General features: G+C 37.9%; 2 protein-coding genes across 8 annotated transcripts in view; one reads left to right on the top strand and one right to left on the bottom strand.

Annotated features, from left to right (window-relative positions):
• Nucleotides 1-27503, top strand: POC5 (POC5 centriolar protein). 7 transcript variants are annotated; one of them, XM_051788185.1, is made up of 14 exons: nucleotides 75-197; nucleotides 1760-1891; nucleotides 6236-6335; nucleotides 10221-10368; nucleotides 13426-13604; nucleotides 13977-14153; nucleotides 16290-16394; nucleotides 17116-17295; nucleotides 18374-18536; nucleotides 21774-21892; nucleotides 22675-22788; nucleotides 23639-23815; nucleotides 25460-25647; nucleotides 27383-27503. In XM_051788185.1, the coding sequence occupies exons 3-13, from the start codon at nucleotides 6252-6254 to the stop codon at nucleotides 25607-25609; spliced, it is 1596 nt and encodes a 531-aa protein (XP_051644145.1). In that variant the 5' UTR covers nucleotides 75-197; nucleotides 1760-1891; nucleotides 6236-6251; the 3' UTR covers nucleotides 25610-25647; nucleotides 27383-27503. The 7 variants fall into 7 exon arrangements, with proteins under 7 accessions (XP_051644147.1, XP_051644150.1, XP_051644145.1 ...); XM_051788186.1 differs by having other exon boundaries at nucleotides 27380-27503; XM_051788184.1 differs by lacking the exon at nucleotides 27383-27503 and having other exon boundaries at nucleotides 76-197; nucleotides 25460-25777.
• Nucleotides 25855-27503, bottom strand: part of ANKDD1B (ankyrin repeat and death domain containing 1B) — a 28497-nt gene continuing 26848 nt past the window's right edge. Inside the window, exon 15 of the mRNA XM_051788192.1 lies at nucleotides 25855-27202. Coding sequence (XP_051644152.1) covers nucleotides 27144-27202 — 59 coding nt within the window. The 3' untranslated portion in view covers nucleotides 25855-27143. The remainder of the gene's footprint in view (nucleotides 27203-27503) is intronic.

Genomic DNA, 27503 nt, shown 5'->3' with positions numbered 1-27503 from the left:
GAGCCGCCCGCGGAGGGACAATAGGGGAGGGGCCGGCAACGCCCTGCCTCCGGCCGGGCGGTCCGATTGGCCGGTTCGCCGCCTAAACCGGCCAATCGAGGGGTGCCTTGCCGAGGCCCGCCGAGCCTATGGGCGTGTGGGTTCCTGTTCCGCTCGGGCAGTTTGAACGGCCGGTGCGGGAGGCGCCGCGGCCGCAGGTGAGCGGGGAGGGGGGGCCGGGCTGGGGCCGCGGGGCTGCCCTCTCTTCTGCACAGCACCCGCGTCCCTGCACAGCGGGGTCGGTGCCGGCACTGCCGCCACGCCTTCCTTCTCCACAGCACCCGCATTCTTGGCCGGCGGGGCCGGGGGTGGCACTCCCACCGCCCCTTCCTTCTTCACCGCACCGGTATTACTGCCCGGCGGCTTTACCCGCCGCCCGCGTCCCCACCCCGAGCTTCCCGACGGGCCGGCGGGTGTCCCCTGCCCCCGGGTGGTTGGGCTGGTGGCCTTAAAGGCCCTGTAAAAGCAAAGCAAAGAGAAGGAAGATCTCCTGTTCACAGTCTGATCATGCTCCCCGCCGCCAGACCGCCTCGAGACGCTCGGCGCGGTGTCCCTGTTGTCCCCGGCTGCCATGGCAGCGGCGGTCGCGGCACTGCGGACGCTGCCGGCGCCGGGGGCAGCTGCGGAGGGGCTCCAGGGAGAAGTTAAAAGCGTGAGCAGCGCTGCTTTGCAGGGGGGTGCAGCTAAAGGGAAAGGGTGTGTCATGCATCTACTGGCAGGTGGTATAGTTCTGTCCCTAGTGGTGACCCCCAAGGTTCAATATTGGACTCAGGGTCGTTTAACTTGTTCACCCATGACTTGGATGAAGGGACAGATGCCTCCTCAGTAAGTTCACTGATGACACCAAGCTAGGAGGAGTGGTTGATACCCCAAAGGGCTGTGCTGCCCTTCAGAAGGGCCTCAACAGGTTGGAGAGATGGGCAGAGAAGAACTGTCTGAAAGTCAACAAGGGCAAGTGCAGGTCTTGCACCTGGAGAGGAATAACCCCCTGCACCAGCACAGGTTGGGGGTCAACCTGCTGGAAAGCAGTTCTGTGGAGAAGGACCTGGGGGTCCTGGTGGACAGCGAGCTGTCCATGAGCCAGCAGTGAGGCCTTATGGCCAGGAAGGCCAATGGTATCCTGGAGTGCATTACGAAGAGCACTTCCAGCAGGTCGAGGGAGCTCATCCTGCCCCTCTACTCAGCCCTGGTGAGGCTTCACTTGGACTGCTGTGTCCAATTCTGGGCTCCTCAGGGCACGAGAGACATGGAACTCTTGGTGTGGGTCCAGCAGAGGGCTACAAAGATGATGAGGGGAACTGGAGAGTCTCACTTGTGAGGAAAGGCTGAGGGAACTGGACTTGTTCAGCCTTGAGAAGAGAGGACTGAGAGGGGACCTCATCAATGTCTATAAGCATCTGAAGGGAGGGTGCCAAGAGGATGGATCCAGGCTCTTCTTGGTGGTGCTGAGCAATAGGACAAGGGGCGATGGGCAGAAACTGATGCATAAGAAGTTCCACTTGAATATGAGGAAGAACTTCTTTACTGTGCAGGTGACCACACACTGGAACAGATGCCCAGAGTGGTTTTGGAATTTCCCTCACTGGGGATTTTCCAGAACCATCTGGATGTAATTCTGTGCCATGTTCTCTAGGATGATCCTGCTTGAGCAGGGAGGTTGGACCAGATGCCCCACTGTGGTCCCTTCCAACCTTACCCATTCTGTGATTCTCTTTCCTAGGTGTTGAGTTCTCTGATCTGCATGAAACATTAAGTTATTTGGAAGCATCACCTTTAGTTAAAAACAAAGCCAGAATTGCAGAAACCTGAGCACAGCTTAATTAGTTCAAAATTAAGAAGGAGAGCAACCATGGTGAGTCAGACCAAAATCTTTATAGTTGCATCCAGTTTCTTAAAAGTAGCAGTCTCGTGTCTCACCATATAATATTTGCAGCTGAGCAAATCAGCTTGTTGACCCAGAGATGGTGTCTTAATATCCCTTGATTTCTCTTTTAGAAACTTGTCTGGTATTTTGTGGGACTTAGTGCTTGTTCACTGAGATTAAAGCAGACAAGTTATTCTTAGGCCAGCTTGCTGAGCAGGGATCTTCTTCTGGAGCTATGACAAGAAAAGAAAGTGTATGCCTAGTGGAAGCAAAGTCAGGTGACATGGGAGGAATACAGAGATGCAGCTCTCCACTCTAGAGAGAAAATTCATGTGGCCAGAACTCAATTAGAATTGAAGCTGGCCTGTACTGTGGGGGACAAAAAAAATTGGTTTTTTAAAGTATGTCAGTAGTAAAAAGCAGTCCAGAAATAACGTGCGCCTGTTACAGGATGAGGATGGTCACATCACAAACAAGGCTATTGACAAGGCAGAGATGTTTAGTGATTTCTTTGCTTCAGTCTTCAACTCTGATGCAGTCATTAGTCACAGCCAGTGTGGGTTCATGAGAGGAAGGTCTTGCTTGGCAAACTTAATTCTCTTTTATGACAAGGTAACCCACATGTTTGTTCAAGGGAAGCCAGTTGATGTAATCTTTTTTGGATTTCAGTAAAGCTTTTGATACTGTCTTTCACAGTATCCTTCTGGACAAAATGTCCAGCACACAGCTGGATAAACATGTGGTGTGATGGGTCAGCAACTGATGACCTGTCACTAGTGGGATTCCATGGGGCTCAATCTTAGGCCCTATGCTCTTCAACATCTTCATAAATGATTTGGAGACAGCACTGGAAGGGTTACTAAGTAAGTTTGTTGATGATACTAAATTGGGTGGAGCTGTTGATTTTTTCAAAGACAGAGAGGCTATCTGGGACAGGGCAACCCTGGATGTGTGAGCAGACTTGGAAATAAGAGGCTGGAGAGCAGCCCCACAGAAAGGGACCTGGGGGTCCTGCTCAATGGCAAGTTGAATATGAGTCAGCAGTGCCCTGGCAGCCAGGAGGACCAACTGTGTTCTGGGGGGCATCAGGCAAAGCATCACCAGCCAGTCAAGGGAGGGGATTGTCCCACTCTGCTCTGCACTGGGGCGGCCTCACCTTGAATATTGTGTGCAGTTTTGGGCACTGCAGTATAAGAAAGATATTGAGCTACTAAAGAGCATCCAAAGGAGGGCAACAAAGATGGTGAAGGGCCTTGGGAAGGCATATGAGGAGCAACTGAGGTCACTTGTTCTGTTCAGCCTGGAGAAGAGGAGACTGAGGGGACACCACATTGCAGTCTACACCTTCCTCATGAGGGCAAGAGAAGGGTCACGGACTGATCTCTCTGGTGACCAGTGACAGGATCCAAAGGAATGGCATGAATCTGTGTCAGGGGAGGTTTAGGTTGCATATCAGGGACAAGTTCATCGCCCATAGAGTGGTTGGGCTGGAACAGGCTCCCCAGGGAAGCAGTCACAGCACCAAGCTTCACAGAGCTCAAGAAGTATTTGCACAATGTTCCAGGCACATGGTATGATTCTAGGTGCAGGGCCAGGACATGGACTTGATCCCTGTGGGTCCTTTCCAGCTCAGGATATGCTATGATTGTAGCATGATGTAGCAATGACATGTCTGTAAACACAGGGTTAAAATAATTGTATTTCTCCTAATTTATCCTAGCAATGCAATCTGTTGTTTTGTACAGATATCTGGAATTTTAGGTTCACTAGGATTTTTACTGAAATGCTGCACTAATCAAAATGCAAACTCTAGACACAAACATTAACAGTAAAACAGGCAAAACATAGAAATGTGAGGAAAGCTCAAACTCTTAAGTATTAAACTGTTAGTGGAATCTAAAGCTGTGCTCAAGTCAGTAAAGGCAGTCGGGTGGAGACCAGATGGACAAACACAGTGGAGGGCTAGTCCATGGTTATAAAGAAGAGGGATGGGAAGAGGAGCCAAACACACTGAGCTTGAGGTGAAAGCAAGTGACTTCTTATATAAGACAATGTCAAACAGGTAAGTTTCAGTTAACAGATTTGAAGGGAAGAGTGGTCTGGAGGGGAGAGGTAGCATTGCTTATGATGAAGGAACCTTTTGAGTTTTAAAAGACCATGGAGTAGTTTCAGTGATAAGTAAAGAACTAGATCCACTAGAGTGTGTGTCAGGGACATGATCTTAGAAAACCAAAAACATAAATCAGGAGATTGGTCTTATGTTATTGCCCAAACTTTTCAGAAAAAAACTTTCTCTTCCACTTCTCTGGACTCATCTATGTTCACATGGAACTCCATTTGCCCCCCCATGTCTCAGAAAAATCAACAGTTTAGTTCTTTCAAAGTGGACTGAGAAGGGAAGGTAACAGTATTTATAACTTCTGACTGCAAATACACATCTAATTCCTGTAAGTGCTAGATAGCTGGTCCTTTGTGATCCTCCATAATGTACGCACCCCCCCTCCACATTTGGGTGCATCTGGGGCTTTTAGAGTAGTCAGGATCCACAATTCGAGAAGCTATCTATGTGGGAAAGCACGTGAAGTTGCAGCTGATTTTTTTAAGATTACTGAAGAAGTATTTTTTTGGTATTGAAAGAATTTATCAGCTAAAGGAAGGTAGGGTGCTAGTATAAAGCTATTTTATTAGGTAGAGAGGCCAAAACCAAAGGTGCAGATAAGGAATAATTTGTGTGTGAGAGAGGAAATTATCAGAGCAGGAGACAATGAAAACAGAAGAGGTGAGGAAGCTAGTATTTCTTCTCTCATCTACACACCATTCTACAGCAATAAAAAATATATAGTAAACATTCATTAGACTTTCTATTTTGTACTTAAAATACATACTTGGTATATTAGGACTCAGCAGGAAGTAGGGAGATATTAATAATATCTTTTGAACTTTGTGCAATAGGAAATCTCAGCATTTGAAATTGTCTTTATACCATTTTTAAAATGTCCCTTATCAGCACAGGAATAAGCTTGCCATTCTGAAAGGTGTAAATACCCGTGGCAGAGAGAGCTTTTGTGGTACAGGAAGAATCAGTGTCTAGAATAGCTCAAAGAGCAAAAAGATAATTAATTTCCATCTGTATTCCTACAGACAGAGCTGTGATGTCAATGTGTGGGGTTTGATATTTTGAGAAAAGATGATAGTGCTGAAGTAAGATATTCCTGTCAATTTAATGACAGTATAACTAGCAATCTAAAAATTACATTTCTGTCACAAAATGCATCTGTTTAAAAAACAACTGAAAATATTATAATTGACAGTGGTAAAGGTCTCTCCAAAAATAAATTTTCCTTCCAAGTTACTTGCTACATTGCATGAGCAGTTCCTCTGGTTATTTACGGTGGTGTCCTTACTCTCTTCTGACAACTCCCTGTTCAATGTGTCTGATTGTCTTTCATGTGCATCAGGCAGCTTCATCACTCTGCTATTCGTTCATTAACAAATTCACCTTGCTTTATACTCAGTTTGCACTCATTTTCTAATTTCTTTCATCTTCCCCCCCATATCCTTTGGAGTCCTTTTTCCCCTTATTCTATCGAGTCTTATCACAAGAACTTCAGTTCTTCACTCAAGGACCTATTCATCTCAGTAGTAGATTAAAAGATACATATATCTTTCACAAAGTCTTCAAGTTTTCTTATCAGTTCTACAACATTGCCTACTTCCCAAATGTTCAAAGAATGCCTCACTGTCCTTAGAAATTGCTGGAATGATTACTTCAACCTAAGGCATTACTTGTCCTTCTATATCTGTTCGTCTTCCTGGGCCCATAAAGCAAGAGGATTCAGAAAAGTGGAGGGAGACTGATGTTGACCACTCAGCTTCAGGGTATTGAGGAGAGCATTTAGGGCATCATCTCATCTTGGGCTGTGGTTGAGGTTGTTTGGTGTATGGGCACAGTGTAGCTTAGGCATTCCTGTGTAGTAGGAATTTTGTACTGGAACAAGCTGATAAGTTTGAAGACAATACAGTGTGAATTAGAATGAGGGATTGACACAGAAGTATATCTGAAGTATATCTGCAAGAACTGACATTGCTTTGTGGTCTTTCCTTTTTTTTACTTATGAGTCAGTGAAAGTATTTCCATGATTTTGAGTATGCTCTGGATCAGGCACTTTCCTACCTAGCATTATATAATGAGACTAGTCAATCAGTTTAGCCCAAAGAATGCGTATTGATGCAGTTTCTACAGCTGAATCTCTGTTTCTGGGGAAAATGTTGGTGAATATATGCTTACATACTGAAACTGAAGAATGAAGTTCAGCTTCTACTGTTTTATAGACTAACTTTGTGCAGAATGTCATCAGATGAGGAGAAAAGCACAAGTCCAATTTTGCCAAAAGACTCTGTTCCAGACAGTTCTCTTTCTTCAGATCTTCAGGTAGGAAAGAGGCAATATTATTTGATTCACTGTCATGGCATTTTATTTGACAAAGGATAATTATGAGAAAATCTAACTAAACATGCATCTTTGTGTTTTACATATACAGGAAAACAATTGAAATGTTATTGAAAATAAACAAATTAGGCCCCCAAAAAAATCTGATGCTAAAATATCTTCAGTTGGTTTCCCTTTCATGCATTTCACAAGGAATTCAATTTATGTGAAAAATCTTATTCAATCTTAAGAGGTTGGTAGCTGCAAGTAAAATAGTACAGTTTTCTTACCTTTTTATTTTCTGGTGTTATTTTATATTTGTGTTAAGTCTTATGAAGAAACCAAAATTTGACACAGTAGGATAGAAAGCCATTATTTTTGAGGGATGAAGCAAAAGTTTTATTTTAGGCTTTTTTCAAGAGGATGCAAAGATACAGGATAAAGTCTTTGTCCTATTCTTTTGAAAGCAGCAGATTTTCATCCTTTAATAATTGGTTATTCCTATTTAAGTAGTGGGTGATGGTTTTTTGCCTTTGGTAGAATTCAATCCGAAACAGGATAGTTTTGACAAAAACAGGGTTTGCTATTTGCCCTGTAGAAATGCCTCTTTACGTTTGTCCCTTGGCGGCATGGGCATGTACAGCAGAAACACTGTCAAATTAAGGCATTTTCTTCTTTCTTTTTTTTCTATGTGGATTGACTTGTACCTTTTAAACTGCCTGTTTAGAGGCAATTCATATACTTCTCTGTTTGTGGTCATGTCTCATGGATAAGTTTTCTTAATTTTTGTTTAGCAATAGTAATACATCTGTGTTTCCAATGCTTTTTGTGGTAAGAAAACCGGATAAAAACATAGTGCTACAAATTTTAAAGGACCAGAATTTTCTGTTATGATCTGGTTGATTAACAAGGAGGTTCTAAGGCCACCTTGTAGAGAATGATAAACTAATATTAATGAATGACTGTTTTGCTAATGAGAGAACATGTCTAACGTAGAATAGAATAGTTCCAGTTGGAAGTGACCTACAACAATCCTTAGCCCCACTGCCTATGCATTTTGTGGCGGACCAAAAGTTAAAGCATATTACAAAGGGCATAGTCCAAATGCCCCTTAAACGGTAACGGGCACCTCTCTAGGAAGGCTGTTCCAGTGTTTGACTACTCTCTCAGAGTAAAGAAATGCTTCCTAATGTCCAATCTGATCATCCCCTGTGCAACTTTGAACGATTCCCACACATCCTATCACTGGATCCCAGGCAGAAGAGATGGGCACCTCCTTCCCCACTTACCCTGCTCAGGAAGCTGTAGAGAACAATGAGGTTGCCCCTCAGCCTTCTTTTCTCCAAGCCCACAGTTCTTAGCTGCCTCTTGTAAGAGTTTATTACTGTTGAAAAGGAACACTGGTGTCACAGCTGATCAATAGGAATGTTGACAGGAAACTGTTCTGCTCCCTTTAGATAACTTTGAAAGGCCTATTTTGTTTGGTTTGGTTTGAGTCTTTTTGGTAATGTGTTGCTTCTAAATAGAGACAAGATTATTACTTTTTTGTTATAAAAACAATCCACTGGTTTTAGAGAATTTCCATTTACTTATAATAGGGTTCCACTGACCTTCAGGCCCTAGAACTATAAACCTCTTGTTTTACACAATAACAGATTTTTTTTGTAGTTGACAAAACAGCTTGAAAGTTTTGTTTAAAGCAGAACCAAGCTAGTAAGTAAACAAAAAGGATATATTGTTAATTTTATTAACAATACGATTCTATTGGAAATTTATTGGTCAATATTGCATTCCATTTGCAGCATCCTTGTTATGGAGAATTTAAGATTGAGGTAATGCACTTAATCACTCAATGTTTCCATACATATTCTCACTGCAGTCTCCAGGATTATTTTTTTATGTCTAAATTTCTGGTTACAGTTGGGATACTTTGTTTTCTTTGATATTTGCCTTTTAACTTCATTCCAACAGTGTTGTAATACTGTAATTTATAAACATTTATTTCCAGATTTATCACTGGATGCTGTCTGTTGACACTTTCTGTTGGCATGTAAGAGTGCGTATTCCCAAAGAGTGGATTCTTTGGGTTTTAATAACAGTGTTAGAACTTGAAAGAAAATTCCTGCCATAACTCTATATGTATATTTTGAGTGCTAGGAATGCCTATAGCAGGACAGATTGTGTGCTAATGATTAAATTGGGCAACTCAAAAGGAGCCAACAACTTGCATCTTACCTACTATGTCCCTTGAATTGAATAAGGTAATCATGGAAGTAGCTGGATCAGCTCTGAGAAGTAACTTGTTTAGGACAATTTGGTCACCTGACCTCTTTGGAGAAGACAGAGGAGTGATCTAGTGTCTTCTGCACAATCATTTAATTTAGATTAGCTAAGGTAAAGACTTGTAGGGCCTTTTTTATTCTGCATAAGTTTTGCTGCAGGGAGTTTTTTACAGATCCATGTAGTTCCTGGTCGAATAACTAATCTGAAGATATCTATTTTCTTCTTTTAACATCTGATAAAATCTAAGCTGTATTCATTTAGAAATATATGGCTACAGAAAAATTGCAGCTAAGTATACCTTTTACACAGAACGTGACACCCTTGCTTATCAAAAAAATACATTATGTATTTGTTTGTAATTATGTAGCTTCATAGACATTTATTTCAGCTTTTAATTTTAACATCATAGTTTAGAAGATAGGAAATGGACGTTTAAATTGAAACTAGAATTCAGATAAAATGTACAAAACCAATCTTCTTAAATTCTCCAAGTAGTTAAAACCCACAAAAATGTAAGGGTTACACAAAGTTTTAAAATATTATCTTTTTCAGTTGTTGGATTCAAAAACACATTGCACATAATTGTTACCTTTCGTTGATTGTTTTCACTCTGACTTTCCCCAACTTGAAGAAGAAATTAATTTTTCAATTCACATTTGGTTTCTGAGGTTTGACCTCACTGGGATACTAAACAGAATTAGTATGATAGTACTAAGTGGAAAAAAAAATAACTGATAGTGGTCTGGTTTAGTATTTTCCAACTGGCATTTTTTTCCAAATCTTTAATTAGTGGGTTTGATTGGTTTCAGCATGTAACTGCTACTGGAACTTGTTTAATGAATAACTGGGTTGTATGTTTAAGCTGTAATACAGTTTAGAGTTTCACAATGAGCACTAAATACTGAAAATCTGTTTAATTAGGAGATTTTTAAAAAATGTTAATTGGCTTACTTTGGTGCATAGTATAGTATAATGCCACATACCAGTTATATTAGTTTATAACTTCTTAATAGGAAGGTTTCTTTATTAATTATATATACACATTCCCTATACAGTTTTAAAAATACATAATATAAGGTGAGAATAATTATATCTACTCTGAAAAAAATAGTAGCTAATCAAATTTCTTTCAATGATTGGATTTACAAGAAATTGTAATGGTACGGAATGTAAAGTGTGACTGTGTTCAGTAGCATCTTTGTCATGGTTATAAAAATACATATTTTTCTTTGCAGCAGTGTAGTGATTAGAATTAATATGGAGTCATTAATAGCTTATATGATTTGGAACTGGATTTTTTTTCTAGTTTTTGTTTGTGTTTAAAATGCCTGTTATAGTATCCAGTTCTGGCATCTGGCAGAGTCTTTCTGTGTAACTATTACAGTGGATCTAGTTGTAATTAGAATGGATGTGAAGATTAAACAAGAGGAAGTTAGATTGTTAGAATCATTGTAGGAAAGCAGTTCACTTTTGCAACTTTAAGGGAGATTCTCTTAATTTTTCACCTCTCAAAAAGTATAGAAAATAATTTCCACTCCTTTCATATAGCTTGGCTTTAGAAATGTAATTGTAGTTTTATAATTATTTATCATCACTTTGCAACAGGATGAATATGAAGAGCCACATCATGATGCTGTAGTGACTCCAAAGTTTGCACAGGATTTATCAAAGTGGACAGAGTCTGCCTCAGAACTGACACCAGCTGACAGACCTGCAAGGGCAAAAAATTATGCCAGACACAGTAAGACTTCAGGTAGTATGCCCAACAGGTAGTATAAGAACAATGATACAACTTTTCTGACTTAGGTTTTTTAATAGCTTCAGTTGGAAAAATATATATAGCATATATATAGTACATTTCCAGTTTTGCAAGTTTGCTTTCCAGCTTAGCTCCTCATGTTTGTAATGGTTTTTTCCCCTTCTTCTGTGATGATATTGAGACCAACAGAGTTTCCAAAGCCACGTGATGCCTTCTGAAATTAAATTCTGGTTTTGCAGTATTCGTTGATCTGGCATTTTTACTTTCTCTTCAGGTTTTAAAAACTGAAGTGAATGTTACCATTATGATGGTAGAAGTCTAACTACTGGTAATCTCTATTTCAGGAAATTTAAGTATACATATATACATAGTATCTTCCCTAAGAGCTTCCAACCAAAAAGGAAAGTAATTAGAATAAACACGCTGTACTATACAATTCAATGTCCAAACGCTTTTAAACTTCGAAACATAAAATCTAATTTCTTGTTCTTGTTACCAGTTTAGTTGATTACTAAGACTGGAGCAGTAAATGGTTTGTTGCATTGATGTGTAACGATGACTCACAACCAAAAAGTGGAAAAATTCCTTCTCTTCAGGCTTCCAGTACTCAGTATGGATCCATTAAACTTCTAAGAACATTTTAGAAAATTGCTACACTGAGCTTGGGCTACTAATAGCATGTCATGTGTGAGAACACTCTGTCAGAGCTTATTTACTTAATAAAAGCAGAACAAGTCAGATACTAGAACAACACAGAAAAAAATCCAAACGTAGTACTTGGATAACAGACATCTGGATAAACAGCTAATTTCATTACCTCTACTATAACAAGAATACAGTCTAGAGATTTGTTGGAGTAAATGCATGTGGAGATTATTAAATAAAGTAGATTTCTATACTTTTCGTATCCAAATGGTTCCATGTCCTTGATAACCTTAGCACACTGTAACTGAATGACATCATGCAATGCTGTGGAAGGAATAGAGGTGACAGAAGGAATGTGTTAGAAATAAGAATTAAATTTATATGTGTACAACTACAAAATTATGGCAATGCTGGAAAGCCAATATGAGTTATGTAAAATGATGATATAAGCATGTAATAGATACGGTAAATAAGAAAAATGAAAGGTAAGTTAGGATAATCTGTACATAGGGAGGATTAAGGGAAGAGGAGTGATGAATTTGCAATGTTATGATCTCAGACTACGGCAGTGGTCAGTCTATTTTAATATCCTGGTTTTATTGGTTACATTTTGTTCTGTTTTTTTTCCCTTTGGAAGTATTTTGCAAACTGTGCTGTGTAAATTGGATACCTCTGCAATCTAACCACATCGTAAAAGTTTAAAAATCAAAACAAGCCTTCATGCATTTCACATCACAACTGAAGGAAGAACATAGTGACATGCAGGAATGGGAACAAGTGGTGAAGGACAGAACTGGGAATATTTGACAGTGGTAACAATTGACAGAGAATTTATATTGTCAAATGCCAACCAGATTTTCCATCACAGAAATTAGATGCATTTCAAGTAGTCTGGATCATCTGACTGGCATGTAACGTATTTTGGAGATTTTTTTAGAAGCAATGAGTATTCAAATTCCGCAGTTAACTAAGCAATAGTTCTCTCATTTACAGGAGAAAGAAGGACAAAAATCTGAAGCCCAATCTTAATATACTGTGTGATGGGGAACAATCTGTTTATGATCTTCTGTTTATTGATATTGGGTAGGACATTTAGTCTATAGAAACGATGTGCTAGATGGGACTTCTTCGGCGCAAGCTGATTTTAATTTTGTGATGTCTGGTTATGCATTAGCTTGACAGAAACATCAAAAAGCAGTTGTAACTATCTCTGCATCATGGCTCTTCCTTATTTTCTTCTTGGGAGTGAGTGTAGTAGCTGTGTAGCGAGGAGTTATGAGCCAGAGAGGTCTTCTGACTTTCTTTGGACAGGAGACCTACCAGCGACAGTAACTATAAAAGAGTATCAACCATCAGGCTCTACCTTGAATAAATTAGAAACATCCATTTCCAGTGTCCACTGAAGATACTACTTTTTGACAAACAGATAAGCTTATCTCTTCAGGCTTGTCCCAAAATATAGTATTCACCCACTGAGAAACCAATTGTAGAGACAATATTTGTTTTCGGAAGTGAAGACTAAAATGTTGGAGGTTTCCTCTCTCAGTTTATGAAGAGAACTTTTGAAGTTGTCCTGTTCGTTATTAATAACGGGAAGCTGCTAATCCCTCTTCTTTCCAATTTTTTTTTATTCAGTTGTCAACTCAAATAGCAAATTTTCTGTCAGGAATAACTAAATATAAAACAATATTTTATTTCTTCAGTTCACTTGAATATTAAGTTCTTTATTCTTAGTTCAAACACATGCCAATTAGCTTTTGGGCATGGATTAACCTTTATTGCAGTGGTAGATAGCCACAGCACCTGAAAGTGAAGGCTTGTTGTTTAAGGCATTATATAAATTCAGAGTAGATATTTCCTTTCTCAAATTGTTTAAACTCTAATTAGATAAACAAATTTAAGGCTTTAAGGAAAATAGATGCAGGTAAATATCAACATGGAAATATAGCCCCAGGCTGCTTTGTGAACGCTCGAAGGAACACCACTGACCTCAGGAGTTTACAGTCTCATTAAGGAAAAAGGCAAAAGTTTTTAGATTTTTGACCTGAGATGTTAATAGTCCAGAAGCCTTTACTTAGAGATGTTGGTTCTGGCAATGGTATATTTTTAGTTCTTGCTGTGATCATCTTCTTTAAAATTAAATGACACTAAGATACTGTTTTTAAAGGTAGCAGTACATTTTGCCTAATGTTAAAATAGAATTGTAATTAAATACACTTGTGTCTTGGAAGTATATATTTGAATTGGGCTGTGTCTCATGTGAGAAAAGGAGCTTTCTGATGCCATAAATATTTCTTTTCTTTGCTATCAGTGCCTGACTTCTGACTTCCATTCAGAATGGGGACCAGGTAGCCTTTCCAAAGTGTCAGTCCTTATTCTCTTGTTTCATTTTTATCTTAACATCAGTGAAGCAGACTTTTGAGACCAATATGGAACAACTTATTCTTTCAGAAGCGACTTCTTCGCAAGGGTCCACACATGGTCCAAGAGAAGTCAATGAAACCATAATGACTGAATTAACTTTACAAGATGAAAAGCTCAATCAAATAGAAAATATACTTGATCTCTGGACTGGAAGTCTTAAGGTATTTATTTTTTATGGAATCATAGATATCACAGATGTCAGTGTGTTGTAGAATAAGTGAGTGCCCAAAAAGTTGCTGTGTGATTACACTGGAGAATGGTGGTTTTCTTTTTTTGGTAGTGCATACTGCATGTAAAGATTAGAATATCTTATTTCAAAAACTTTGGAATAACTGTCTCTATTAGGGATGTTCAGATATTATTCAATAATTCATTGTGTCTAGTAATATTTATAGCTAAAAATGTCCTGTGTAATGAAGATATCACTGTAAATGTTCATTTCTCCTTAATTGCTAAGTGTTTTAAGATTAAAATATTAGGGAGGAGGGAATAGTTTAACTACCTGCATTACTGTCGTCCTTTTAACTTTTCAGACAAACATTCTGACAGAATTGAGAAATTGGAAACTTAGTTTGATTCAACATCACAAGCTTCAAATGAAACAAGAAAAAGAGAAACATGCTGCACATGTGAAACAATTGTGCAATGAGATGGAAAACCTGAAGGAGTTACTACATACTTATGAAATTTCTATTGCCAGGAAAGATGAGGTAGTAATTCAGTTTCACATTTTAATAGTTCCTCTCTATTTAAAAATATCCACACTGAATTTTTTACTCCATCTCTTTGAACAACATTTTTCTTGAGGCAAGTAATGTGAAGAAGTAAATAATGTATTTAGATTGTGTAGTAGAAAACCAATCCTTGTTGCTAGTAGTGTTCTCCACAGTAGCAATGAAAACTTGACACTGTGTGTGTACATACTTTGCATTGTTTGCTTCTTAAATCTACAGTCTACTCTTGTTCCTTATTTGTTTCATGAAGATTACACAGGCTTGGATGAGTCTATTAGCTCTTACACTTTAAAAGCGTCTAGTTTTTCAATTATTAGATTGGTTTTCTTGAATTTCAAATGGGTAGCAGTCTCCAAAGTGTTAAAGAGCCTCTGTTTTAGAATTCTTTGGAATTCTACATTCGTACATATTCTTAAGATTGTACATTTGGGGTCTGTGATTTACACTTTCCTGCTGTCAAAAATGTAAACAACTTCCAACTTAACTAGTTTTGTGGAAATGGATATGAAATCTTGACAGTCTTGCAATCACATAACATAATTGAATCCTCTTATTGCTATCATGAATTTTTAACCTAGTACTGGGGAACACTTAATGAAGTTTGTATTTTTAATTCCTATTCAAGTTTTTTTCAAAAAACATAGATTGTGGGAGTTAAAATATGGATGAAGATCATGTTCTGTGTCCACTTGGAAAACAGTCTAGTCTTACAGACCAAGCAAATATAAAGGTTGTAACATTACAAGAACAGGATTAGTGTAATACAGTTTAACTAGTGCATATTTACATACTTATTTCAGTGTATAGCATTCAAACTTCTAATTCTATTGGATATCATTGTAGGTCACTCATATTTAATGTGCCATAATTCTGAAAGCTGTATCTCTTTTCTGCTACCAAAGAAATTTTTCTTCAGCCATTTTTATAGTTATGTTTCTAAAAAAACTGATATGAATAGAAAATTACTACTGCTATCACCTGAATGGAAGGTGAAAGTGCTTCCATGTATCACACTATGGCTGTCAAAACTGCTGTATTATGACATGGACTTAACCCAAAATCATAAGCCTCACAAATTAGGAGTACTGTAGTTTCCTGTTTTCACATTGTAAATCTCACAAATGCTTTTATTGGCAAAAACATAATTAATGAAAATGGATTTAGGCTAAGACTTCTAGTGTATATCAGCATGCATGCAGCATTGAAAGTTGATGGTTTATGTTAGTATATGACACTTTTTCAACAGAATTAATTAATTGAATATACTAATTTGATTTGCTTTCTATTTTCTTATTGATTTGTTGCTTATTTATGCAAGTTTACTTCTAATTTTAGATAATTTCAATGTTACTTATGTAGCTGAGACTGTTCAGTTATTCTGAAACTAAGAAGTTAGGTATCTTTAAGGAGAGAAAAGTAGCTTATACAGGATTAACGTACAGTATTATGAAAACTCATTCTTAAAAATTATCTTTAAATTATTTCAAATGTATCAAATTGACCTTTATTTGTTTTTACTTTCACATTTTGAACTCCTTAAAGAAACTAAGTTTTTGCTGGGTAATATTTCATGAAACATTCTGAAGATGGATTGAAACAGTTTGTATGAATTTCTGTCCTGAAACAAAATAGTTCTTAGCAACCACTTAGCTTGTTTATTTTGGTCATACAGTTGAATAAGCTTTCTGCAAATAAGTTGTTTCTTTACACTTCAGTTAAGTAATCACTGAAACAAACTTCTAATATAAATGTTTCTGATTTATCAAAATTGTCTTTGAAATAAAAGATGCTTCTGACATTATGCTACGGTAACATTTAATTATTAGAAAGTAGCTCAGAAACCTGCAGATATAGGAGGAAATAACAATTCAATTGAACTTTTCCTGAAACTACACAATGAAGGTACTGCAATCTTGAGTATTGAAGCCATTGGAATTTTACTACTGATTTTTGTTTCCTACTTTATTACATTAAGGGGAAAATTCATATAAAGCATCTGTTAAAAGCAAGTGCTTTAAGTGAAAAATAACTGAGGCATAAAGTACATTCTATTTGTATGATCTTACAGAGATCATAGCTGTGTTGAAATAGTGTTAACAAATATTTTTGCAGGTAATTACTAACTTGACCCAAGCAATAGAAAAGGAAAAGGAGAGAGTAGAGCTGATGAGAAAGTTTACGCTGTGGCGGATTCAGCATGTTAAAGCCAGTCAAGAGGTATGTGCACGAAATAAAAATGCAATGAAAAGGAAATCTCTGAACACAAAAGCATCAGAGCTGCTGCAGTTCCTGTTACAGTTTGAAGAAATGATGGTGTTTCTATTTTGATGTGTTTAACATTGTGAAATAACAGTTTGAAAACATCAATTCTAAAAAGAATGCTGCTGTCAAAATACTCTCTGGAATGGGAAAAAAGTCAAGCCATTGTCTGTTGAGTACTTTGAAACAGAGTAGAATAATAGAATTGTTTTAAAGGAATTTTTAAACAATCTTGAAGTCTAAATTCATTTAAACGATATGTATTTCATGCTAGTCATCTGCAGTCTTTGAGACTGCAGGTTTTATATGATTTCTGCAGTGAATCCAAATGTGCCACATACCCACTAAATAGCTTCACAGGTGCGTGTTTGCACCATGTAGGTGAGGTTATTGCTTGAGTGTTATTAAACCAGAGTAAAAACACTGTTTTCTGTCACTTAGGAGTTAACAAATGGAGTTTCTCATAGCGGGGACAGTAATGCTCCATGACATGTGCAGGAAGAAACATGGAGCTTGCTGATGCTCTTTGTATACCACTTTCCTGCAGGACCTGTTACTCAGCTGAGGTGTTCCTGCTGTGGTCTACATAATAAATTGTAAAACAGTCATCCACACTTAAATACTTAAATTTTTAGCCAACCTCAACTTCCACACCATGTGGTTATATTTGTTTCCTAAGGAATATGCAAATAGAATAGCAGACAAACAATTTCGGACAACTTTGATGAAGAAAGTGTGGGCAGCGTGGCGCTCTCTTAGTGAAGAAAAATGGAAAGATAAAGTTGCAAGAGCCTGTCAATTGAGGGCAGAAGATGTCTGTGTTCAGCTCACCAATGATTATGAAGCCAAAATTGCAGAGGTAAATTCAAATTTCTTTTTTTTTTATTCTTTGCTCCTTTGCTGCCAATTCCCATCCCTCCAAAGTATCTCCTTCTCAGCAAATCTGAAAAACGTGAGGATTTTCCAGCAGAACAGAGCTCCTAGCTATACAAGAAGATCTGAGTGGATATAAGATGTTATGTTTTTAGATGTGACTTTTTTTCCTGCATCTGCTATAAAATGTTGCTGATCTGCATGCACAAATGAAATAAATTGGACTTTGCTGAAGTGAGACGAATCTCTGTTTGCCCACCAATAGGAATGCCGTTTGTTTTCTAACAGCATCCTGTTAATACTGGCTATGCATTATGAGGTTTTAATGAAGAAGACCATTATTATTCTGAATGATCATGATGAGTACAGTACTTTTTCTGTAATAGCTACTCTGTTAAAAGCTGAAATTTGCCTTTAATATGCCAATTAAGTTTGTTAAAGAATTTTCAGAGCTTAAGGTGAAGTTGTCAACCTGTGCATGGTGCATGGCAAGTAAACAGTTTTAAAATATAAGTTTTAAGAGCTTTGTATTTCAACAAGAAATTAAACTTAGAACTTTAGGAACAGGCTTACCAAATGTGACTTACCAGCACAAAAACTGTAAGTAGTAAATTACAAAAGTAACTTGGTCTGTTCTTTTCTCAGCATTTTTAGTTTTTTACAGTATCTAAAGAAGAGAGATTGGTGGTGACAATTCACCCTATGCTTAAATAATTGTCTGAGAACACTTACTGTTCACTTCTGTTGAGTGAACCCATGTTCCCGCAGAACTCTAGGTTATGCCAGATGCCTAACTTCTAGAAGAAAAAAGCTTGCAAGATACATTTCTGCTTGGTTGGGTAGGGTCTGACAGTCCTCTCACCCTGGATAAGCTCTAGCACTAGTATTGTGCTGTAGTACAAAGAAATTACAAGTAGCTGTTCATCTCTGGTGAACCAGAGATTTTGGAGTTCAAATGCATATCTTTGTAAATATAGTAAGTGACTTTTAAAGCAAATTGATTATTATGTTTGTAGTTTGCATTCATAAGTCCAAGAGAAGTGTTTTCTTATTCTGTTTCGTAGCTAACTGCTAATTTGGAACGGACAAAAGCTGAGATTCTGCGACTGCACAGTGAAAGGGATCAGTATGAAGACACCATGAAGAAAGCCTTTATGCGTGGTGTATGTGCTTTGAATCTGGAAGCAATGACCATGTTTCAGGGCAAGGACAGTAGGCCAGATCCTGGTTAGTATGAACAGCAGCTCTAATCAGGTAGTGCATGTGCATTTTCATTGGGTTTGTTTGGGATTTTTTGTTTGTTTTAACAGAGTTCCTTTTTGCCTTTTTTGTTTTTTTGTTTTTTTTTTCAACTTGGTAACTTGTAGCAATACAAAGTTTATTAAATTTCTATTGCTTTAAAAAGTCCTGTTGAATATGTTGAGAAATTCTGATACTGAACTTTGTAGTGCTATAGCTGAAAGGAAGAACGTGTTTTCTTCATCCCACATTGCTGGGAGAGTGGTAATCTGCATCTGAAGGCAGAACAGGAAGCCAAGGGTGGGAAACTTCTTAAAATGCTGTATTACAGGGGAGTGAAGGGGAAATCCTGAAAATACCTTTATGCTCTGGAATCTTGGTGTGCAAGGAATCAGCTTTTCCCAGACAGCTCTCCCTTCTTTCTTAGTCTTGCTTTTGAATATAAAAAGGGCAAGCAATCTCTCAGGTTCTGCCTTTAGTTGTAATTTTATGCCAGAACAGGAAACACCAGTCTAATTATATCAGCAGCATACCCGTAAAACCCGTGCAGCTACACAGGAAAGAGCTGTGCACGCTTACTGATGTAATGAAATCACCCCCTCAGACTGAGACAATCTGTAGCAGTGGGAACATAATCGTGCTGGTGCAGCAATCTGCGTTAAAGAGAAAATAGCTGTGCCAGCAGGAGTGTCACAGCTGTACATGTGGCTCAACAACCAGCTGTACTGACAGCAGTGGTTAATGTCCTTAGACAAGTAGCTTCAGTTGCTAAATTTAACAATCTTATACAGAAGTTTCTGAATTGCACTGGAGAAATTCTTCACCAAAAAATGTAGACATGAAGAGGAAATAAAAACCTGAAGAAGGTATAGGAGGATACTTACCCGAGGGGCTGTCTAAGCCTGTTAAACATAAGCGGTATTTGTGCAGTTGCTTAGAAATTCATATGACACTGGCTAATATAGTAGCTGTGTGCTATAAAAACATAGGATCAATATTTAGAGAGAGTCAAGAACAAAGGATTTTTTTGATATACTGAGTCTGGAAATAAAATTACACGGCATTTCCCAAGCACTTTATTTTTCACTGTTCTTAATTAAGAACTACTCTGTATTGAAGCTTTAGCTTTTATTTGTTTGTTTACTGTTTTCAAAAAACATGGAACAGACAACATCCCTAGTAATGATGGGTGGTGTGAAACAAAAACATTGTTTCTGTAGACCTATAAAGAAGAGGGTAAGTAGGGAGGAAATGAAGAAAAATGAGTTCTAGAGCAGCCATGATCAACCCCTGAGTTTCATGGACCAAAGATATTCCTTGATTTTTACTATGAAGTTGGAACTGATACTCTGCACCAGCACAATATGTAAAGATTTTTCTGTGCTGGATGTTATGGTACCTGTCACTAATTTTTTGTGTGTCCAGCATTATGCTTTTTAATCAGACTTCATAACATCTCACAGACTCTGTTGTCCTTGGTCCCAAGCAGTCCATCTCTCATACCACCTTCTCCCCTGCCACGGGCACACTTATCTCTTTCTTGCTACAGCCAGATGGTGGTTTTAATGAAGTTAGTTACATAATTATTTATAGGGTTGTACACCTGTTGATTTGCATTCTTCATCAGTTAGAACAGTAATCAGGACGTCAGGGACTTCAAACATCAGAGTAGATGATGATTGTGCTTTGTTCTAGTCTTGTAATCTATGGACATCAAAACTTCCATCAGTCATAAATTTATATGAACACTGCAGTGCCACCTACTGTCATTGGAAATAAAAGCAGAATTTTGTCCCTTTAGAGATTTATTATTAGGTTATTATAATGTATGTTTAATATACGTACAATATACAGATAACACACATATCCTATACATTATAATGTAAGTTATTAATAGTGTGTGAGTATTACAACCTTCATGGGTCCATAACACTTAGTGTCAGTGTTGATAGTGTAAAAGTTATCTCAGTGATTTAGACCTTTTTTTGTTATTAGTATATTAAGATTATTTTTAACCTCTTTACGTATTTAAGGGAACATCGAAGTCACAAGAACTCATGACTTTTTGCTTATGAAAACCCTAACGCTTTTTTTAAATAATGTAGATCATATCTGATTGTTCTGTAACTGTGCATTGGTCCTGTCTGTGCTTAAGCTTAATGAGTGTGTGCATACATAGATATGTACAAAATGCATATTCTGACATTCTTTCACTCTTGAAATCTATGAACGTTGCACTGACTTGAAGCACCTTCCTTTTATTTTTCCGGCTTACTTCAAAGAATAGTAGAAAACCAAACACTGCTACTACCACATGGTGTCACTCTAGTCCCTGGAATGAGCAAAGTTCCATTATCTTGGAACTCCTGCTGGCATCAGCTGCTTCAGAAATAGGAGAGTAAATAAGAACACCTCTCTCTCTCTCCTTTCTTTAATGAAGTTCCTCTAAAAGGAAAAGGCTGAAAAGGCTTGGAAAAGATACTGGCTTATGTCTGTAGATCTGACATCCCCAGGATGTCTGCATTGCAAGACAAAAGAATCCTGGATGGATTTTGCACAAGCTCAGGCTTACCCAGCGTAACCTGGTGAGCGGACAGGAGGGCTGTAGGGTGCCTGTAGATAATCCCAGCCCTACAGCCAGGATGTGGCCAGTGTCCAGCCATTATATGCGGCGATAAGACACTGTGAGTGTGAGCTACGGCTTCTTGAAATTGCACTGTATTATCAGGAAAGTTAAAGTAACATTTTACTTTACTGCCAGTAAGCCCCCTTAGAGATCTTGCATCCTCATGAAAGTCCAGTATGATCTTTCTGTGTTTTGCTGTTCTCTACCTAAACTGGATTTTGGCCCTTCGTATAAGAGCAGCTCTTGCACACTGGATTTAATATTGTCAAGCAATATGAAGAATCTCAGTTCTTTGCAGTAGAAGTATGTGACAAATGCCACAGGGATGTTGAGACATAACACAGAAAGCAGCCCCTTGAAAAACATTTCCAAGCATCTCAAAAGACAAGTAGAATACAGGAATGTTTGTTTTACATGTGTACACCTATAAAGAACAGGCTGATCCTTCTCATTAGATAAAATATAGATAGATACAGAATTAGATACAGAAATCCCAAAGAAATAGTCAAATTTTTATGGTAACTTATCTTCCCCCTTCTCCCTCCTTAAGATTTGCTAGATTATGTGCTGATTCCTTTACTTTGTGTTTCTAATAATAGATATAGGAAGTAGGAGAAATGATAATGGTACCACTGCTGCAGGAAGGCTACCTCCTTCACAATATAATCCACCCTCGCCACCACCTCCACCAGCAACTACTCTTCAGCTGGAAGGCATGGTAAGTGTGTTCCTGGAACAGAACTGTATTTGCTAGAAATGAAACTGAACTTCCTTGGTTGGAGTTTTTTGAAGAGAGCCAAAGTATGAAAGGAAACCTGTGGGTATGTTCAGATTGAATTGTGAAAATGAAGTGACTGGAGCACAGCTGCTGTGACTTGCTGTACTTTCAGTAAGCTCTGTTTTTTATTTTGGTGAAAATGCATTACACTAATGAAGACAAGATCACTACAATAAGCAGAATTTGCTCTCCAAGGTTCTTTATGTAAAAAAGCTGTTGAGTTTTTCTTAAAAACGCCTGAATTTTTAAGAAAATTTTTAAGAAAATACTCCGAAAAGAAGAAACGCTGGCTTGCCTTAAAGCTTCTTTTTTAGGGGTGTAACACATATAGGCACAGAGGGAACTCAGCGTATTGTCATGTCAGCTTAGCCAGATTATTATCCAGTAGCTTGGTTGTTCTGGACCTTCCCTGGAGTCATCCAGAAAACATTGCCACTGTAAAACCATTTCATGCCGAAGTGTAGGTTAAAACAAAGATGTGTGTGCCTCTCTCTTGATTTATCGTTCTAATGGTGACAAATGCTATTCACACCCTTTCTACAATTTTTAGACAAGTGATTTTAAATTAGCTAATAAACAGGAACAATAAAGGTAAAATATCTGCAAAGACATTAAAATTAGAAGGATAATTAGAATAGTAAAAAACCTGACTTTCTAAAGAGTAAAATTTTATTTTCTAGAAAGTTATATTCATTCTTTGTAAACTCTGATTTTATTCACAGTTTTCTAGCCACTTCAGTCATGCAAGCACTTCTCAGACCAGGCTAGATTCTGATTCTCCAGTGATCATCACTAGCACAGCAACAGGATCTGGTGTGACATCAACTCAAAAACTGGTAACAAGCTAAAATTAACCTTTTTCTTTTTTTCTATTTTAAGGTACAGTTATAACAAATATTAGTTTGGATATTGTCATTTCTGCATTTTTCAGAGCAACACAGATATGTAGTTGAGGACACTGCTGTAGAGTTTCAATAGCTGTGTGAAGACACTAGCTTGCAAATGCTCATTAATGTTACATAAACCCATGTACACTAAGAGCAATTTTAAATTCATTTTGGAGTTGAGGAGGCAGAAGTGTAGCAAAATAAGGAACAGAAGAATGTATGTACACTTACATATAGTGCAATAGGAACAACTAGTGTTTGACTTGATACCCTTTTGTTATGGAAAGAGTATGCTTTGCTTCATTATCCTGATGTTTGAAATGTTTTCTCATTCCTTTTTCTGTACTTGTTGCTAAACTGCTCTCCTTTCTTTTCCCCACCTGACACAGTTTGCTATCAGCTGTCAGAGAGAGATGCAGCATTATATGCATGGAAGTTTTTTGGTATCTGCTCTGTCCTTGCTAGAAAGGCTTTCCACATTGAAGTACCTTCTAGCTGTCACTTGAGTATGCAGTCAGTGAGCAAAGCAAAGCTATCCATGCTGCTGGATTTTTGTCAAATTAGCCTAGCTCCCCTCAGGACAGAAGTCATTTGCCTGAAATGCTATATCTTACTTAGCATGGAAAAAGATGGTTGCAAGTAGGTGGAGCAAATTCAGTCCTGTGTAACATAACTGGACTACCTGCAACATCACGTGGTCCATTTAGGCACCTGGCAGATAAAACTAAGCAAAAATATTAGAGCACTGTAAATATTATGTTTAGAATTTTTTACCAACTAATATTTAATTTACTTATAGCCCATGGCAAAAGTAATAACATCTGCTCAACAGAAAGCAGGAAGAACAATCACTGCTCGTATCACAGGCAGAGCTGATATGGGACAAAAATCCAGAACTTGTGGGAGTTTAGCTGTGATGGGAGTTGCTCCACCCATGAGTTCAGTCATTGTTGAGAAACATCATCCAGTCACTCAGGTAAGTCAGAATTATGTTTGTTACAGTATTCTTATTACAATACATTTGGTAATAGTTTAAAGAAAAATCGTATTGTGAAGAGGTATTAGACAAAACTCAGACTTGAGTCCTGTTTAAAATAGCAAAACAGTACTTGCAGTCTTTGGGCTGGGTAGAAGGCTCTGCCGAGGAGATTGCCACTTTAATCTATTTGTCTTAGTTCTGTAGTAATTATTTCACAGGTATAGTAGTCTCGTATCTCTTTCTTAGCCAGCTCTTCCATGAGAAGTAGTTGATCCAGCAAGGTTTGGTGTCATCACCATGCCACCACAGTTTAAAGACAAGTCATGGTATAGAGCAGGAGTGACTGCAGCAGAGGTGGTATAGGTACAGACTCACCTGACATGCTGAGCTTAGCAAATGGCAAGGGGGAAAAAGTAAAACCCTTGTCCAGAGGCAATCAAATTTGTCAAGTCTGCTGCTTGTTGTATTTCGAATCCTATTCTCTGTATTTATCCTGAAGAAAACACTGAAATAGTTGCATTCGTAGGGTATAGAAGCAATATTTAAGAGCACTATAAAAGTGGCCTAAATGGCCTAGGCAATCACTACACATATAGACCAGTCTGAGCAAAAAATGGTTTTACCTGGAGGTATAGGGAACAACTGAAGATATTTTTTGTTATATTATAACCTGTAAAATAGGATCTGAGTTTTCTCTGTGTTATCTGAAAGTCCAGTTTCTTTTCAGTGATACAACCAGAGCAAGCAGAGCTACTTCGTGTCCCTTAATCTGGCTGGAGTTACTGGTAGCTGTGTGAGGAATGTTCTGCTTTCCCTCATTTCCTGCAGTGACTCAGAGCCCTATGGCAGGCTGCACGCAGCTTTCTAGAATTTGGGCTCCTAAGCAGATATTCATAATTAAATTGTATGTCCTTAGAGGGTTAGAGGTTCCGTGTGATAATTATTTCATTTAGAACAATTTCTGGATTCAGAGTGTGTGACTAGTGTCACAAAAAATGTACCTGAACACTGTATCAAAAACTGATTTCTGAAAATGTAATAAATGTGAGACCCCACCTCAAGATATATTCTGTATACTCTTTCTGCAGATAAATGCCTAAGTGGAAGACAATCAGATTGAAATATATCTCGAGTTAATCTGAGAAGGGAGAGAGTTTACCTTGATTAAAAGCAGAATAACTACTGTTTATTACGCTAAGGTGGCTAGTTTTTTGTGCAGAACATTAATTGTTGATAAAATTGCAAAACTTTTCCTTTCAGAGATCTTTCAGAGGCTTCCTCATAGCAAATAATAAGCTTCAAAAGGAAAGCTGGCATGATGAAATTAGCCCTACAGAGGAAAATTCTGAATGATTTGGTAAAAAAAACCCAAATGAACCAACCTTGAAATAAGATTGAGGTGATAAAAGCTCAAGATAGCTAGTTAGAAGTTTAGCACTTTACATTCTAAAAACTGTATAACAGATAAGAAAGGAAAAAATTACTCGTTCTGCTAAAGTAACCCTTTTTTTTCTATTTTGGTAAGTGTATTTCAGTTTGCTAGGTTGCAAATCTTTGTTTAAACTACAGCTCAGCTGGGGCTAATTTAATGGGAATTTTTTTGTACCACTAAATGTTTTGATGTATCTGATTACTTTTCAGCAAACCATATCACAAGCCACTGCTGCTAAATATCCTCGAACTGTGCTCCATTCTTCTGGCTCTACCACTGCGAGACCTGCAGGACAAGCTGGGCGAATGCTTCAGGGCCAGACCTCTACCAGTGTTCAGTCAATTAAAGTTGTTGACTGAGTAAATATCATTATCACCGGTGGGGTTTTTTTATCAAGGTACCTCCTCCCAGTCTTTTCAGATTTGATGTAGTAGGGCTTCAAGTACATATCATGTTTTTACCCTTTGCTAAAAAAAGGGGGTTTTTTTAAAGTGCTTTTGTAGTAAACATCTGGAGGGGAAAAAAACTTGAACTGTTGTTCTACCTCCAAACTACTTGGGAACTTATTTTATTAAGATAAACCCTTTCTATTTAAGGAATCTTTTGCACACTTTTAAATAAAGGATACAATGTGATTTTTGTCTGAATCTCTTTGTTTAGTTCCAATGATACTAACATCTGTGTTCAAGAGAAAATTAAATTTATTTTTGTTATAAATGCTTTTAGTTGCTTATGTGAGTAAGTGTAGTTGACATGCACCTTAATTATATCCTACATCTTAGTGTACTTGAATGAAGAACAACAGGGTGGTATCCTTCACACCCCAGGGTGCAGCTTGGGCCAGGTGAGGTACTGAGTCCATCAAATTCTTAAACATTCTCATTTTTCAAGCTAATGTTGTAGAACTTCATGCATTCCATAATTTGAGGATTTACCAGCCTGTTCTTCATATTCCTGTGATGCTTTGCAGACATGTCAAAATAGGTTGCACACAAGAGGGCAGTTTGGTGTAAAACTTCACACAAAGATACAGATTATCTTTTTAGTACAAACAGTAGGATTCAGTCCAAAATAATGCAGATTATATACAAACAGAAAAGGTGATTCAATTCTTCCATTACATATTGCTATGTTGTTATAAAGAAGATAGACATTTTGCATAATTTTTCAGATATGCAATATATTAAATGAGAAAACCCTTTAATATGTTCAGCAAGGCACTACCAATATTAATTCAAGATATGAACAAGAAATAGGTAGATAATTTCTAGATGTGTTAAGTATTAAATATCAAATGTTCTTTTTGGAGTATGCATACAGCATGACAGAAAATTCTGTAGCCAGACACACTTGAGTTTAGACATGACATTTTTGTGTATTTTCACTATATAGTTCAAATGCTGAAGAAGAATGACTTGTCATAATCCTAGGAAGACTTTATGAAAAGCTGAATCTCAGATGAGGCCAGGTGCCAGCCTATTTCTGGAAGTGTTGATTTATTTATACTAATAATTTTTACTTATTAAATTTGACCTTTTTCAGGTAGAAAACATCTTATTTATATTTCATGTCAAACATAAAATTAATTTGCAGTTCCAGTATGGAATTAGTGTATCAATGTTAAGTGAGGTGTAGAAATTGTAAGGGGTGGCTCTTGCTTAGCAGTATAGTCATAAATCACCAGTCAGCCATTCACTCTTAATTTTTTTAAATTGTTGTATAGCAAGCATTTGACAAAGAAGTAACCTACATTTCAGAAGTGCAAGTTCTTCTAGCTTGCAAAACGTTGTACAACTTCAAAATAGGTTTTTGTTTCCAGAAAAGATATTATTTGAAAGTCACTTTCCAGCTGGCATGTAATTCCACCATATATGCCATGTTTTATTGATGAACTCATGAAACTGCACATTTTCTGGAGTCCATGCCAGTGCTAATTGAAGTTCTGATCTTCTCTGTAAAGTAAGAGAAAACACTTGCTTGGCGTGCTCTGGTTTTTACAAGGTCAAACTAATCTAACTGAAGGGTTGCCAGTTACAATTTAACCATGTGTGCAAGACAAAGGAGGGAAGTTTGCACATTTTTGTCTTCCTTTAGAAATCTCAAGTCTCACTTAAATGCTTTTTCTCAAGCAGCCTCACCCCGCAGCAAGGGCAGAGTCCCAGAGAGGAAGAGTGTCCTCCAGCCCTGCCACAGTCACACCATCCCAGCACCAGCGGGGACCTCGGCACCACACTGCAATCTCCTGGAAGACAG

Source organism: Manacus candei, unplaced genomic scaffold, assembly GCF_025592945.1.
Source record: "Manacus candei isolate 608988 ecotype Guabito, Panama unplaced genomic scaffold, ASM2559294v1 h1tg000024l, whole genome shotgun sequence".
Taxonomy (NCBI): Eukaryota; Metazoa; Chordata; class Aves; order Passeriformes; family Pipridae; genus Manacus; species Manacus candei.
The sequence above is the reverse complement of the archived record's forward strand: the minus strand, read 5'-3'. Positions and strand labels throughout refer to the sequence as shown.